The sequence below is a fragment of the Myiozetetes cayanensis genome, unplaced genomic scaffold (genome assembly GCF_022539395.1).
Source record: "Myiozetetes cayanensis isolate MyiCay16 unplaced genomic scaffold, myiCay2020 scf5-8, whole genome shotgun sequence".
NCBI lineage: Eukaryota > Metazoa > Chordata > Aves > Passeriformes > Tyrannidae > Myiozetetes > Myiozetetes cayanensis.
In genome coordinates, this window is record NW_026087742.1 from 101,993,477 (window position 1) to 102,008,581 (window position 15,105).

Genomic DNA, 15,105 nt, shown 5'->3' on the forward strand with positions numbered 1-15,105 from the left:
CAAAAAAGCCCTGTTTAACCTCAGATAGGTAATTTGTGTATGAAGACAGAAAACTGCCACGACCGTAAAGGATACATTTTTGCACTTCTCCACTCCCTGCACAACAGACTTTATTTTGAAAAAAGTTTGGGGTTTTTTACCCTGAAAATGACAACAGACATTAATAAGCACTGAATCAAATCACGGAATTATTTATAAGTAAAAATTTTGTGAAAACATTTATTGTCTGTAGAAACAAAATTTACATTTATTTTATATAAACTATGTTAAACATACATATAAACATACCTACATCTTACTATATATACTTATGAATGAGGCTTTTAGATATGAGATAACATTGTCAAAAGCACCGTTGTGGACTCAAAGACTACAGACTTAAACTGCATTTGCATTTAACTCCAGCTTCAGTAGTTCAAAATTGTCATTTCTTATCCACACTTAAAAATAATTACATTAAAGGCTTCTAACAGTGTGTTTGTATGTGTACATATATGTGCACAAACACACATTAGACAGTCCTTGTGAAACTACAGTATAAATAACGCCAACAATCTATTCCTTAGAACTGGACATTAGTTCCCCCCATTCAACTTGGGGCAAAAAATTCCTGCTATTCTTAAAACAATGAGGCTTTTTTTATTCCATGAAGAACGTACTCGAACTACAACTGTTTCCACCCTGTCTCTTCCCCTCAATAATAAAGACATAAGAGAAGCCAGTCACAAAATGAAAGCCATCAACTACATTATTTACAGAAAATGAAGTACTAAGACAACATGAGATTTAAACTTCTTAGACAAAATTCAGGGCAATGAAGAGTGAGCAGAAGAAAACTGTATGAAAGTGGCAGGCAGCACAGAGCTACTACACCACGTGGCTAAATACCTACTCAAAATCCGCCCAACAACAGAAAACATCAGGCACGGAAGGGGCAGGTGTTATGACAATAGTTTTCTCTGAGCTTGACACTGAGAATTTTATGCTCACAAAGCCTGAAACAGAACCAATGCTCATGACTATCCTTAAGGTCTATTAAGGAGTCAAGTGTTACGAGGAGGCTTTCAGAGATCTTGAAATGGCTTTTATTACTTCTTTCCTTCATAAGGAGGCTGAAGAACTTCCTTATCTTCAAATCCTGCAGCAATGGAATGAAATCTGTCAAGGGTCAGAGTTATGTGCAGAAACATCCTTTTTTTTTCTCCAGATTCATTAGGATGCAAGTCTGAAGTCTTTCTTTTAAGAGGGCTCTCCCATGAAGAACATTGGAGATTGATGTTCAGATCCTTAAAGAAGGGCAAGAGGCATGTTTCTAACACAGCATGGGAAAAGCTCTTCTTTCCGAAAGCAAGGAAATGAAAGAACACTCTCCATTTACAGCCTAAGGTAAATACTGAGAAATCAGTCTCTCTTTGTTATGATTTTTAATCATCTTCTCCAAGCAATTCTAACTATCCTTTTCCAAGACATAGCAAAAAATGACCTTCCGATGCATAACAAGCAAGTTTTGAGAACTCTGCCTTTTTTAATGCCATAACAGTGTAATCTTGGGATTTTTTTCTGTTTTTAAAGCAACCAAGTTCATTTAAAGAAAACTCAGCATTTCACCCTGAGGCCCGAGGGAAGAAGGCAGCAGGTAAACTGTTACACAACAGGCGACTGATCAGCTGAATTTATCTCAACCTCTGCTATCAGTTACCTGAGTTGAGACAGTTATGTCCAGGTCTCAAGACTATCTAAATCCATCAGGTAAAATGATTTTAAACATGTAAGTAATTACTAGAGTTAAGGCAGGCTTGTAGAAGCCTTGCAATGTGTTGTTTCTTACTAGACCCAGAATTTTGTGAACCTTGTAAACTCAATCATCACAAAGTTTAAAATAAGGTTTCTAACCAAGCTATGCAGAGATTAAATCGATCAGCAATGTAACTGCTAACACCATAGCAACTTAGTATTTCAGACACTTAATAGGAAGACTCTAGTCATATTAAACCCATTGCATTTTGGATAGCAATTAAAAAAACAATTTCACATGTGAAAACTTAGAATGACATGAGCATTTAACAGCCATTTCAAGCTAAACAAAAGAAAGGCAATTCACATTTGTATTTTCAAAGTATAAAACAGAAAGCTAGAAAGCTCTTAAGACAATCACATTTTCAACTTGCCCTTCCAATGCAAATGCAGTGACTTTACTAATAAGAGTCACTGTTTTCCTACTGAGGCTTACACATTTGAAGTAAACAGATATTTTAACAAGAACTGTTATCAGTCCACGCTCCCATTAGAAAGAATGCAATGATCAGGATTTCACTTAAGTCTTTGTACAGGTGTTTACTACAATGCAGTCACAATACAGAAAGGCACCAAGTTATTCAAGTAAATTGACCTTTCTTCTACTTAACACTTTTTCCTGTTTCTTCATAACCCAACCAGTAACTTCAATACATTGCTCTGAACCAAACATTATTTTCCAGTTCAACAGAATTTTCTGTGCTGTAAGAATAAATAATCTGATTTGGGTGTAAGTATGTAGACACAGGCCCCCGTAAATTCACAAAGATAAATCTACATAGCAAAGTCTCACACCAGATATAGAGTAGATGCCTCTAGCACCTAAGCCATGTATTTTTATAAAATTCATTCATTTCTGTATGCATTTTATAAAATTTAGGAAGTTTTATCATGGCAGAACCTCAAATTACTGAAGTTATCAGTCAAGAATGTGATTTGAACAAATGGTATCACCTTACATAAAAGCTAAACCAACTGAAACAGTGACTACATTTCACATTACATTCATCTTGAGATGGGTAAGGGTAGGCGAAGGGTGGGGGGAAAATCAAAGTCAGCAAACATGTCAAAAAACTCCCCAACTTCTTTGTAATATGTTGGTCACAGTTGTAGAAATAAAGCAGAAAGGTAAACTGTTAAAGTACAAAACAAATTAAGAGTTGCCTACTCATGCATAGATAAAATAAGAACGCACAAAATCAGAGGAGTCAGTCACATGTTTAGAACTGGTTAAAGCAGCATTAACTGACTGAAGTCTGACTACTTCAGCATTACTTCCAAGCAGTGTTAGCAGAACTGCCATGTCAGAAGTTTCTTCATGTATCCACTTTTCCCATTTGCTCAACAATGAGTTCACTTCCAGGCTTTAGTAAGAACACTGCAGGAAGCTTACAGACACAGTAGTATCCTGTTGAATAAGACAATGCAGCTTCAGTAGTTTGTCCTTTATCATATATGGTTTCACTTCTTATGTCTTTCACAGTGCACATTCAGAAGTTGTGTGAAAGGCTTGTTGGCTTGAGGCTAAACCTGCCCTCATTTGCAGGGCACAAGCAGTGCTCTCCTGCCAGGAGACTCATCACAACTGCAGCTACTCCACATTTGCTTTGGGATTACTCACTTAACTTGTGGCTTCAATGCCTTATTTTCATCTCCCAGTAACTCTACACAGGATAATTCTGCCAGATTCATCACTGACAGCATAAGTTAAAAACCACTTTCTTATCTGCAGAAAGTTGCCCGCCTCTATCTGGCCACGGAATTTCTTTCCTTTCACTTCCCATTTTGTGTATGCATGTGAGGTTACTGAAAAACTAGTTAAATCATTAATGATTGTTATTTAAACCGAAGACCTGTGTTTTAGAAACAAACCATCTGTTACTGTTGAATGACCATAACATCAATGAATGTGGCACACTTCCAGTCTTATTCCCTATGAAACGCTAAGCAGTGCACCCCGTGAACTGAAGATCTTACGTGACGCTATTTTAGTTGTTCTGAGCCATAACCACATTTTCAAATAGTCTCTCTACTGAAGGTATTGTGGAAAAAAACGTTACAAAAAAAGCATGCAGAAATCACATCCTGACTTTCCACCCAAAAAGAAAAGTTTCCTGTCCCCTGAACATACCTCTAACCCATTATTTGAATTCTGATCTACTAGCCACAACAGAGACTAGCCTGCATTCTATATAGCTAACACATCTTGGAAATTATGGAAATACATTAGCCTGCATGTATTATGGATATTGTGAACAACTTCCTTCTTAAGAACATCTCTTCAAACTACATTTTTATGAATCTTTAATTTACCATCAGCAAAAAGTCCAAACAAACCTGTAATACAGCCAACACAACCCTATCATAGCTTATGCATTAAGGCAAAGGCTATAAACTGGAAACAGATACAATATTGTTTATAGCTGCTTATGAAACAGGTCTGGCTATTTGGTTTTGTGCTCAGCCCAACAATATTGCAGTAAGGTAAACTTCAGAGAATCACTGGCATTTGAACAAAATTACAAGCTATCTGCATTTAAAGCAGTTTCAATTATGAACAGCTCTGCTAGAAGACATGCTTTCAAAAACTTACATTTTTTGTTTTTCTTGTAATTAAATACTTCAGACCCCAATTTCAGAATCCAGAAAATCACCAAATCAATTATGACAAAAAAACATTAGAGAAATGTGGCTCGGTCAAGAATCTCATACACCAAAATATAATGGGACAGAATAATTTTGAGTACAGAACAACTAATCCTCTAACAAACCCAAGCATGCTTTCAGTGCAGTTAAAAGCTACTGCTACATTACTTTACATACCTGCCCGTTCCCATTCATTTTAATCAAACGCTGAAAGTTGTCCCAACATTCTAACAATTTACAAATGTACATACATATCAGAAACCCAAGTATATTATTAAACTAAAGTAATACAAAATACTGTTTTATGGAAATGACTGAACAGAGGTGTAAAATCTATTGCACAACCTAAAAGGTCATTACTTGGAAAATCCTGAGCTAATGTGCTATTACCAAACAATTCAGGCACTTTTTTTTTTCCTTTTTATTATTACATAAGCAATAAACTTTCAACATATAAACCTCTGGGTATAACAACTCAAGTTCCACCTGTAACAACATGCTGAGAGAAGAAGTATTTAATAAATAAGACTCCCTTCAGTGACTTCCTTACTTGAGACTGGTATGCAAAAGGAACTAAAAGGTACACACTATGATGTTTCAGTTGAACACTGTACTTTAAAAGCAATTATTAAAACTGTAAAAAAGTTCCGCAGCATTCAAAATAAAGTTATTTTTAATCAAGAAAGTTACAGTGTTAGTTCCTTTATCCTATTATAAGTCTTGACAAAGTTGTCAAAAAATGAACAGATGCTCCCTTTGCTGTGTTATCTGTTTCAACTTCAGGATCACAGTTCAGTTCAGGTTTCTGCTGCAATATTTAGATTTCCCTACAGAGAAAAAAAATAATTACTCTCGATTTGTAACAGCAGAAAAACCCTCTCAACTTTCATAAGTACTGTATTATGGTCTGTAACATGCAAAATTTTTTCAATTATGGATTTAAACAGCACAATTGTAAAGACTGTACGCTAAACGATGCATAAGTATTATTATTTCAAATGAAGTAAAGTGAAATAAAGACGTTCAGGCCAGTTTAACAAATTTTGACAAGTTTAATTGTTAAAATGGGCAAAATGCTAGAGTTTGAGGAACAGCTTTGGTTTTTAAGAATTAGCCAACCAGCAACCATTATGCTGTTAGGAAAATGGTTGTCAGACTTATTTTCAGCATTTATTTTACTTAAACATACTTGAACTCATCAGGCCTAAAAAAGAAAAAAAAAATCAAAATTCAGAACTCATTATGATTCTGTGATTCAAATCATACTATCTAGTAGCCAGATTGTGTTAAGCATGTGCTACAGGTTCCAGACAAGAACTTTAATAGCCAATTATAGAACAACGCTGGAAATTATTGGGGAAAGCTCACTACAATAAAATTATAACACTTCTATACCCATTTTACAAGTTCATCATTTTGGGGGGGTAGGGGAGATGGGATGGAATCTTTCTCCACCTATTTTCCACTCATTTCAATTCAACTTAGCCTTCAGAGATAATACTTGTCCAGGCCCATGTATATATGAGGCATTTTCCAATGTATGTCAGTAACAAGTGACCCATTCACCCTGCCCCAAGTGTTTGGTTTTCTTTGTGTTTTGTTTTTCATTCTGTGTGTTTAAGGTTTTTGGGGGGGCTTCCCCCCCCCCGAACTGGGCTGTAAACTTGAGGGTTTTTTGAAAACAGCTGTAAGAACCTGTGCTCTAAGGTGCCTCTGTACCTCTAATCCAACTACAATTTCTTACTTATGCAAGTGTATTTACTTGTAGCTGGATGGACATAGATTTCCAAAACAAGAATTCATACAGGAACACAGAACTGCAAGGGGCTGTGTGGGTCATCTAATCCAACTCTCTGATGTCACCAGTAACTTCATACTACTTTGATCATATTTGTTCAATTCTAATACAGGATTTAGAATGTTTTAACTGCTGACCCTCACAAAAGCTGTAACATTTTATATGGTTCAAAAGTTCTTCTGCAGTTCAACATTATTGTTGTTGCATACACACTGAAAATCAAAACATCATAAAACAGATATGCCTATTCCAGTTTAGGCTTATCAAACCACTTTACATAGACATTATATAGTGTAGCATGTTTTATTCAGAGTGGCACACCAGTGCATACTTGAAAGCAAATGATTAATTTAAGGTAATATAACAAAGAGGGGAAGCACACAGATGTATTAAAAAAATAAATACCCTTCACTTTGATTTAAAACCATAGAATATTATTTTCCACGGAAAGCCACTTTCTTGTCCTGTCAGTAGGAAGAGAAATCAGCTGAGTTCAAGAAAAGAACACTGAAACAGGGGCAACCACAGAATCTCAGAGGCCACCTCTGATTTGCAGCTACCCAAAGCAAGTTTCAGCAAGTCTCCATAGAATAAAAATGGAGGAAACAGGAGGACACAACCAAGTTTGCCTGTAAAGTACAAAGAGCCAATATTCCAGAAATTCCCATCCAAGTTATTCCACGAGGATTTAAAAATTGAAATGGATCTTATGAATATGCATATTTTATAAATGGCTTAGTAAAAAAAAAAAAATTAATCCAACTTACCTTTTCTTTCCTCAAAAATCCATCTCTGAATTTATTAGTGGCAAATCCCCTTACACCAACAGAACGTAACCGCTGGTACTTAGCCTGAATATATAAACCCTTCTGTACTAAGCCTGATTTATAATGGGATTGCAAACGGCCATCTGCGGAGTTGCTCTGGGGGAAGGGAGGAAAAAAAATGTGCAAAATGAGGGCACCAAAACTCAAAGTTCATTTTACAGTTATACACATGTAAAACTTACAGCACCCAGTGACAGAAAGCGCGCAATGGGAAGGGCACACCCTCTGCCTTTACTTCCATTTATTATTCCTCAGACCATCAGCTACCACTTGGCTTGAAGACCTGCTGCATTACTGTTTAAAACATCTGAAATTATCTTCCTCTTAGAAAAAAAGCAAATGTATTGTACAGTGTTTAAACGTGGGGTTTTTTTCAACTTTTAACAAGAGGCACACTCCATCAACAAAAACTTTCGGGTAACACCTCACTGCCACCAACAAATTCAGTCATGCTGAGCTTGCAGTGGGCAGGTGTCGAGTCTAGAGAGTCGTAACAGAAGCCAGTATGTATGTTTTTCCTATAATTTAAGGTCTTACAGTCTGAACATACATACATTGCTCTATGCCTTTGATACCCCCAGACTGGAATACTGTAAACTAAGCGAGTATGAGACTAGGAGTGGAGGCCACAGAGATACTAAAAGGCTTAACAGTGAATGGCATTATAAATACCCAGAGAGAATACAGCAAGATCAACACTGACCATAGCAGCTAAAGTTAGAAAAAATTTTTATTACTGAGCCCTCAGATATGCAACAAAATAGGTGGTAAAATCTTTAGATTACGAAGAACTCTGTCATAATTTCTGATAGTTTTGCAGTACTGCCATTTAAAGTTTTCCAGCACAGTCCTGACATAAAGCATTCATGTATCCTTTAATCTTTTAAATTTAGTTTCTCCACTGCATCCAAATTTAAACAATGGCTTTTCAGCTAAAATCAGAGGAAACTTCCTGACCATATAAATTCTTGTCTTTCTACAAACACCTTTGAAGGGTAGGAGGAAACAAAATATATCACAGAAATAGCCCTTCTTAAGCGTGACACAATTACTTTGGCAAAATTGGTCTCCTTTTGAGAGAGTAAGGATCACTTCAAGAAAAATCACATGCTCTGAGGTTGCAATAACTTTAGTACCAGTTTTTCCCCTGCGTTTTCCACTGTGTGGCTGATGAACAGCTAAGAAAGGACTGTACATGTAAAGAATAGAGGTTTCTTTATGCAAATGCAGAGGTTTTGTTATTTCCCAAGTCATTTCACCCACCTACTTTGTTGGAGAGAACTGAGAAGCTGGCCCCATCATTCCCCCAAGGTTACTCTGATGGAGGACACTTGCAGAAGGCCATTAAATGCCAATGCCTTTCCTGAAGAGTATCAGAGTGCAGGCACAAAAATTTTACATGCTCTTGGCTGTATTCAGTGGGTATGTGCCTACCACAGGGAAAGCTGAAGGGCACTTTAACGCTGGATTAACATCCTGAACACAGTTAAAAGTTCTCTTTTCCCCTACAGCTGCTATGGTTCTCTTTGATTTCAGTGGCTAGAAAGGGGGCCTTGGTGGTCTGCCACTGAACTTGTATGACAGTAGGTAAAAGAACAGAACAAATATGAGATGGGGAAAAGCTGCAAGAGATTGAAAATTCCATTACAGCCAGCTTAGATGTTTCAACTTAAGTATCTACATGTTCCAGAAGTGGGGAGGGAGGGGAATAGCAGTATCATTAATGCAGAACAGAATCTGCTGTAGACAAAGTTAAGAGATGGCATATACATTTAGCACACAGGCACCTCAGTCACACATAGCTTAGAGCAAAACAAGGTGATCTACAGTGTGTGTAAAACATCAGTAACTTCTGGTCTAAAAGTAAGAAAAAATCTGCTAAAGTAGCATTTAGTTTTACATTAAGACTGTTTTATAAATAATGCTAATGACAATCCCTATGAACAAATGGTCTCAAGCTCTAAAATAAGGCTGCATGAGCAAATAGATACCACTTACTGAGTCTGGCTGTGATGGAGTTAGTTTGTGACTAGAACTGCACTGCTAGCACGCCAGTGTTTTGGTTACTGCCCAGCAGTACCTGTAGAGCACCAACACTTTCTCTTCTTCCCCCACTCTGCCCCTCAGCAAGTACACCAGGGAAGAAGCTGGGAGGGGACACAGCCAGGACAGCTGGCCCAAGCTGAGCACAGGGATGTCACATGCCATATGACCTCCTGTTGTCTCTCTGGCAACAGAAACTGAAGGAAGGTGGTTTTGGAGCAGGCAGCCACTGCTTGGGGACCAGTTGGGTATCAGTCACCTCGTGAGAGGTGGTGAGTGACTGCCTTTGCATCACTTTTTTCTTCCTTTTTTCTTCACTTGTTAAACTGCCTTCATCTCAACTCGAGTTGTCTCACTTTTGCTCTCCATATTCTCTCTCCCATCCTGCTGGGAGAGGAATGGAGCTGAGGGGAGAGTGGGCAGCAGGTGTGTGGTGCTTAGCTGCTAGCAGGGGTGAACCCACCACAGCCATTAATATACTGACTTGTGTTTAAAAAGTGAATGCAGTTTAGTTTTAAAGATCACTGTGCACGTACTTAAAGTCTGGCTCGTGATTCATTGCCAAGTGCCATTACAAAAAAGATCCTTTACATTTTGCAAGACTTCTCCAAATCCTTTATATTTCAGAACAGCAGTTTTTATCTTTTTCCCAAGAAGTTAAAGGTACAGCAAGACCTTATGCTTTTTAAAAATACTCTAAGTAACACCCATTTTTTGCTTATTAAGTTTAAATGCCCCCATTATATATTAATCAGGAAAAAATGTGTGGGGTGTGATTTTTTGGGGAGGGGGGGTTGGAATGGCAGACAACAGGATTCTCTCAATGTGTTTTTTTGGTGGGGCTTTGTTTTTATGTTGTTCGTTTTTTTAAATAATCAGTCAAGAAAGTCCTGAGTGTAGAAGATACTCATATAATCTTAATTTCACCAACAGCATGAGAAGGAAAAGCCCCATTACACAGGAGGAAATTAAATGTAAAAAAAAGTTGATGAAATTAAGTGAAATCAGCACTGCTGTTTCCAAGGCAGTGATAAAAGTGCTATACAAATATGCAAACTGCAGTACAAGTGCATATGCTATTTTCCCTACAAATATTAAAGCTCCATGGGACAGATCACTGGATACAATGATATTTGTATACTCTGTGAGATGACAACTTAAATGGACAGTTTCATGCTTGTCCAGTCTCCAGCAGAACTGCAGGCTGGTGTAAATGAAGGGAGCATCCACTATCAACACTGCCTCAGAGATCTGGCAGCCAGTGCCACAGACACTTCTATCACCTGGTGGCTGACAATACAGAGGGGATACTGATCAAGAGGCTGTGGTGTGCTTACATGTTAAAACAGTTTTATCAGGCTGACACTTTAAAATTGTTAACTTCAGCTCAGAAAAAGACTTTACTCCAGCAGAATAAAGACAGCATTTTTTGCTACTACTAGCTTAGCTATCTAAGAGTGACTGGCAATGCACACCTAAATAGGAGAGCCTAAAAGCTTGTTTATGCTACAGCTGTTACGTTTAGCTGGGGGGGGAGAGAAGTAAAATCAAACATAACAACAACAAAAAAACCCAACACACACACACACCAAGCCACATAACCTATACTGACTCTCCCCTTCAAAGTTTCATCCAAAAATTACAGTTACTTAGCCATTAAAATTTTACTTCAACCTCACTGTCTACAAAACAGGAAAGATGACTACCTATTCTGTGTATTATTTTACTCCTGAGAAAACACCTGTTAAAAAAGTAGGGGTAATTTTAAGGTAGAAAATTAGTGTAAGTTGTTCTAGATTTGATTATTACTTCTTACATAAACAGCTCTAACTGGACCCATACATATCATTTCACTGTTAGAAGAAGAGGAAGAGTGTTTTGTTTTTCTGCTGAACCCAGGACAGATTTTGCAATCAAAAGGCCTTAGAAAGCCATTGCACTACCCCAGAAAGTAGCTGCCCACCCCTTTAACATCTTAAAGCCCTGAGAATAAAACTTCACTTCCTTCAATCTTTTTTATGCATAGCTAGCAGTACACAAGGTACCCACAAGAGATTAGCTCCCCAGAAATCCCGGTCTGAATGGGTTAGTAATACAGTTCTGAAAGTAATAACTTCTGTCTTCCAGTCTTCGGAAATACTCTGGGCTTGTCACGTGAAGGAAAGAAAGCTGAGCAGCTTGGGTTTTTTTGATAGATGAGCTTTCTAGTCACTGCTCAATTTCTGCAATTCTCATTCTCAACTTTGCAGTTATCTTATTAATTTCAACTGCAGGGACACAATACTGGACAACCCTGCTCAATCCACTGCCAACCCTCTTACTTACCAAAAGCTAAGCCTCCCATTATTCCAATGGAGACAATTCAGCTATGATGACACTATTTTGCATGGCATTTAATACCTTCAAAAGTGTGTCCCCTGTTACTAAACTCAACAGGTTCGTGCACCGTTTATGTACAAACAACTAATAAAAGCTGATCTGTACCTTAAAGTGCCTTCTGATGGGTCCTGCGTTTTCAAGGTATCCTCTAATGCGTCTGGGAGGGTAAGCATCACTTGGTTTTGAAGAATAGTAAGAATTCTAGTAGGAAAACAGAGTTATAGTTTAAGGTTACTAAGTTATTCAAGAGAAAAATAAAAAATGTTCAGGTTATACTAAAAATATTGCCACATTTTCAGTCTTACAGCGTTTGACACAATGACGCTGTTTGAAGAAACGGTGTATCAGGAGCACAGTGCAGGCTAGCTGAAGGGGATGGCAGAGCCACACACTGTTAGTGTAGTCACCTCCACAACAACCAAACAATTGTATAGCATGTTATATTGGTACTTTAAAAATTCTACTTTTAACTCTGTGTTTCAGGAGAGCATCTGAGGATTACCTGCCCACCACAGAAAACCAGACAATTTCAAAAGCAAGTCACACAGACAACTGGCATTGAAATTGTGTCAACACCCTCAACAGCTGCAGCCAAACAGCCATGGTGGCCTAAAACAGAGCACTCCAGCCACTGACCTACCTGTGCATTTTGGCCCTTTTCCAGCTTTCCCTATGACAGCCCCCTCCAGAGGATGTTGTTCTCTTCCATCATTGAGTAGGATCATAAATATTTACAGAAGCACTGGCATATACTGCATTAAAGTCATCTAATGCAGACAGAACGGACTTACTGATGCACCCTTAGCAATCGTATCAATTTTTTTTATGTTCCATTCTTGCACAGAAGCATTCCAATGCTGCTAAAATTTCCTTTGAGAAACTGGACTTTGGGAGCTTGAAATATATTTTTAAAAGAACCTAAGAAGAGAACTGTCCTGAAATATTTAATATATACTAACACCTAATAACAAATGCAAATGCATATTTTACTGTTCACAGAACTTCTGTTCACTAACAAACTACTAAAACTCTCCAAGAACACTGTTACTAATTGAGGGGGTGGGGGTGTATAAACATAACAGAATGGTGTCAGAATCCAAGTTAACTTTAAACCAGGATTTAGTTTGGGTTTTTTTTTCCTTTCTTGTTTTAGACTATACGAATATCTACAACTCAACTATTTAGCTTCTTACAATGCCTTGACAAGAAGGGATTCGGAGAACAGAAAATGAGAGGAAGAAAAAATTTAAGGAGTGAGGTCAAAGTGGTTTTTTCAAGAAAAAGGTATGGAAAATTAAAATTAAATAGGGAAAACAGGAAATTTGCAACTCTCTTCTTATTCTAAGTATATGAAGACACTCCACAAAATCAAATTAGCTTTAAAGCTGGGAATTCGTCAAGATGAAAAAAAGTATTCAAGAAATTTCCTGGTTACAGTTACAAATAAACCTCTAGAAATTAAAGCATGCTTTAACTAGCTGTGGATACAGCCTTTCCCACTCTCACCTTCCTCAAGACTAAAGTACACTCATGGAAACCCAAACATTAGAACTACTTCATGCAAAGATACAGCAACCTACTTCTCAGAAACTTCCTAAAACAGAGGTTTTAAATTAAAAAAAAAAAGTATTTGTTCTGATTTTCTACTTCCCTCTTTAGCTATCCTCATTTTGTCAGTAGAGTACAAGGCCAGATAGACACTTTTTACAATCAGTGTTAGACAGACAATCGTACCTTTAAGACGTAAGTTCTTTTCAAGTTTAAGGTCAATCCCCAATTACTGGATATTAACATCACAAATGTTATATTTTGAGAATTTTTTTTCCCACTTGTCTGCAAAGCAGCCTCTGCATAGCTGGCCATGAAGAGTCATTTCTTCTTTAGGATGCCTTGCATTTGTACTGGCCATGCTTTCACAGCTACTGTTGTTCCAAAGGGAACAACTCCTTACTGCAGTGCAGGACTTCCTAAAACCTGCATGTTTGCAGTTCACTATTAAGTATGAAAATGCAATCTTCCTGAATCTTCAGGACATTTAACAATAACTCACTGTCTATTTCAAACTAATCTCCTTTGTATTGGAATTACTCTGGTGGGTTGACTTTGTTGGGATGCCACGTGCCCACCAAGCAGCTCTATCATTCCCCTCCTCAGCAGGGCAGGGAGGGAGAAAAAAAAATTTTAAAAAACTCATGGGTCAAGAAGGGAGTTCAATAAAGCAAAAGCAAAGACTGCAAGCAGAAGCAAAGGGAAACAACAGATTTATTCTCTACTTCCCATCAGCAGGCAACATCCATCCTCTTCCCAGGAAGAAGGGCGTCAGTAACCACAGTGGTTGCTCCACAGGACAAACGTCATAATAACCAATTTCTCCCCATGCATCCTTCCTTTCTCTGAGCTCATACTGCTGAGCAGATGTCATATGGTCAGTTTGGGTCAGCTGTCCTGGCTGTGTCCACAAGATCTTGTCCACCCCCAGCCTAGTAGGTGAGGGGGATGTGGGAGAGGCACCCTGGATGTTGTGGAGCACTGCCCAGCAGTAATGAAAACACTGCTGTGTTACCAACACCTTCCTGCCTACCAGTGCAAACCACAGCACTGTGGGGGCTGCTGGAGGGAAAATTAACTCCATCTCAACCAGACACAATACAGTTACTTAATGAGCAGTTACTACTTGCTTTTTGAGACTTTAATCTTAGTCATGAGTAAGTAGTAATTTTTTACCATTAAAAACTTGCATTCCTTTACACTGAAAGAGCCACTGTTGTATCTGCAAGGCAGCTACGTTCCAGAATTGACTACATAAAAGCTACTGTTGATGCACCTCAGAAAAGTTTCATGGGCTTCTGGAACCCTGTCCATAGGGTATTAGTTACAGTGTGTAAAGAATGACAATTTATCCTCTTTATTTTGCAGCCATCAGAAAGAAAAAAAATATTTAGAATTATACTGCACACATTAATAAAGCTTTTCTAGTCTCACCAGTTGCCCAAGTTAGACAAGCACAAACAACTGGAAATGACTGCATTTATTTAGAAGGAATTTTCCAAAACAGACAAGTTTATTTCCACTGAACCTAATATAACTGTCTTGCCCATTTCAGTATTAAAATACACCACAGAAAGATAGACTAAGAAAGACTAATTGTCCAAAACTAGGTTTCATAAATGCAATATCAACAAATATAAGATATTCCATTCATTAACATTCCATCCTCAGGAACATTATTTCAGACACTTCTCATTATGTGGTTTGCTCCTCATTTTTATTTAAAATAAGTGCTTTCCATAACTTTAATCATAACGAGGAGAAACACTGTTTCAGTAACAATACCACCTACTCAAGATCCAGACTTTCCCTTCCAACCACTGATAACTAGAATGCAGGAGAGTACTCTTTTTTTCAAAGCTATTTAATATTACCTCAGATTACCTGCTCAATAACAAGGCTTTCTATTTTACCATGTAGATGTTCCACCATTAAGTGGAAGAATTATGATACTAGAAGCAAATTTCTTTTACAGAATGAAAAATAGTGGTAGCAACGTGTTTTTAGCTCACTTGTATTAATCTCTGCTCCAACAAATACCTGAGGAAGTACTCTCACACTAGAGCTGTG

At 37.7% G+C, this 15,105-nt stretch overlaps 1 protein-coding gene across 6 annotated transcripts in view; it reads right to left on the reverse strand.

Moving 5' to 3' along the window:
- Window positions 1–15,105, reverse strand: part of BCLAF3 (BCLAF1 and THRAP3 family member 3) — a 57,064-nt gene that overhangs the window by 24,125 nt on the left and 17,834 nt on the right. For 2 of the 6 annotated variants that reach the window (XM_050332548.1, XM_050332549.1), the window contains 3 exons: window positions 11,593–11,688; window positions 7,006–7,161; window positions 189–3,202 (listed from right to left, as the gene is read on the reverse strand). In XM_050332548.1, coding sequence (XP_050188505.1) covers window positions 3,161–3,202; window positions 7,006–7,161; window positions 11,593–11,688 — 294 coding nt within the window. In that variant the 3' untranslated portion in view covers window positions 189–3,160. Of the gene's footprint in view, window positions 1–188; window positions 5,645–7,005; window positions 7,162–11,592; window positions 11,689–15,105 lie in introns of those variants that run through there. The other 4 variants (XM_050332550.1, XM_050332552.1, XM_050332551.1 and 1 more) reach the window with 4 other exon arrangements.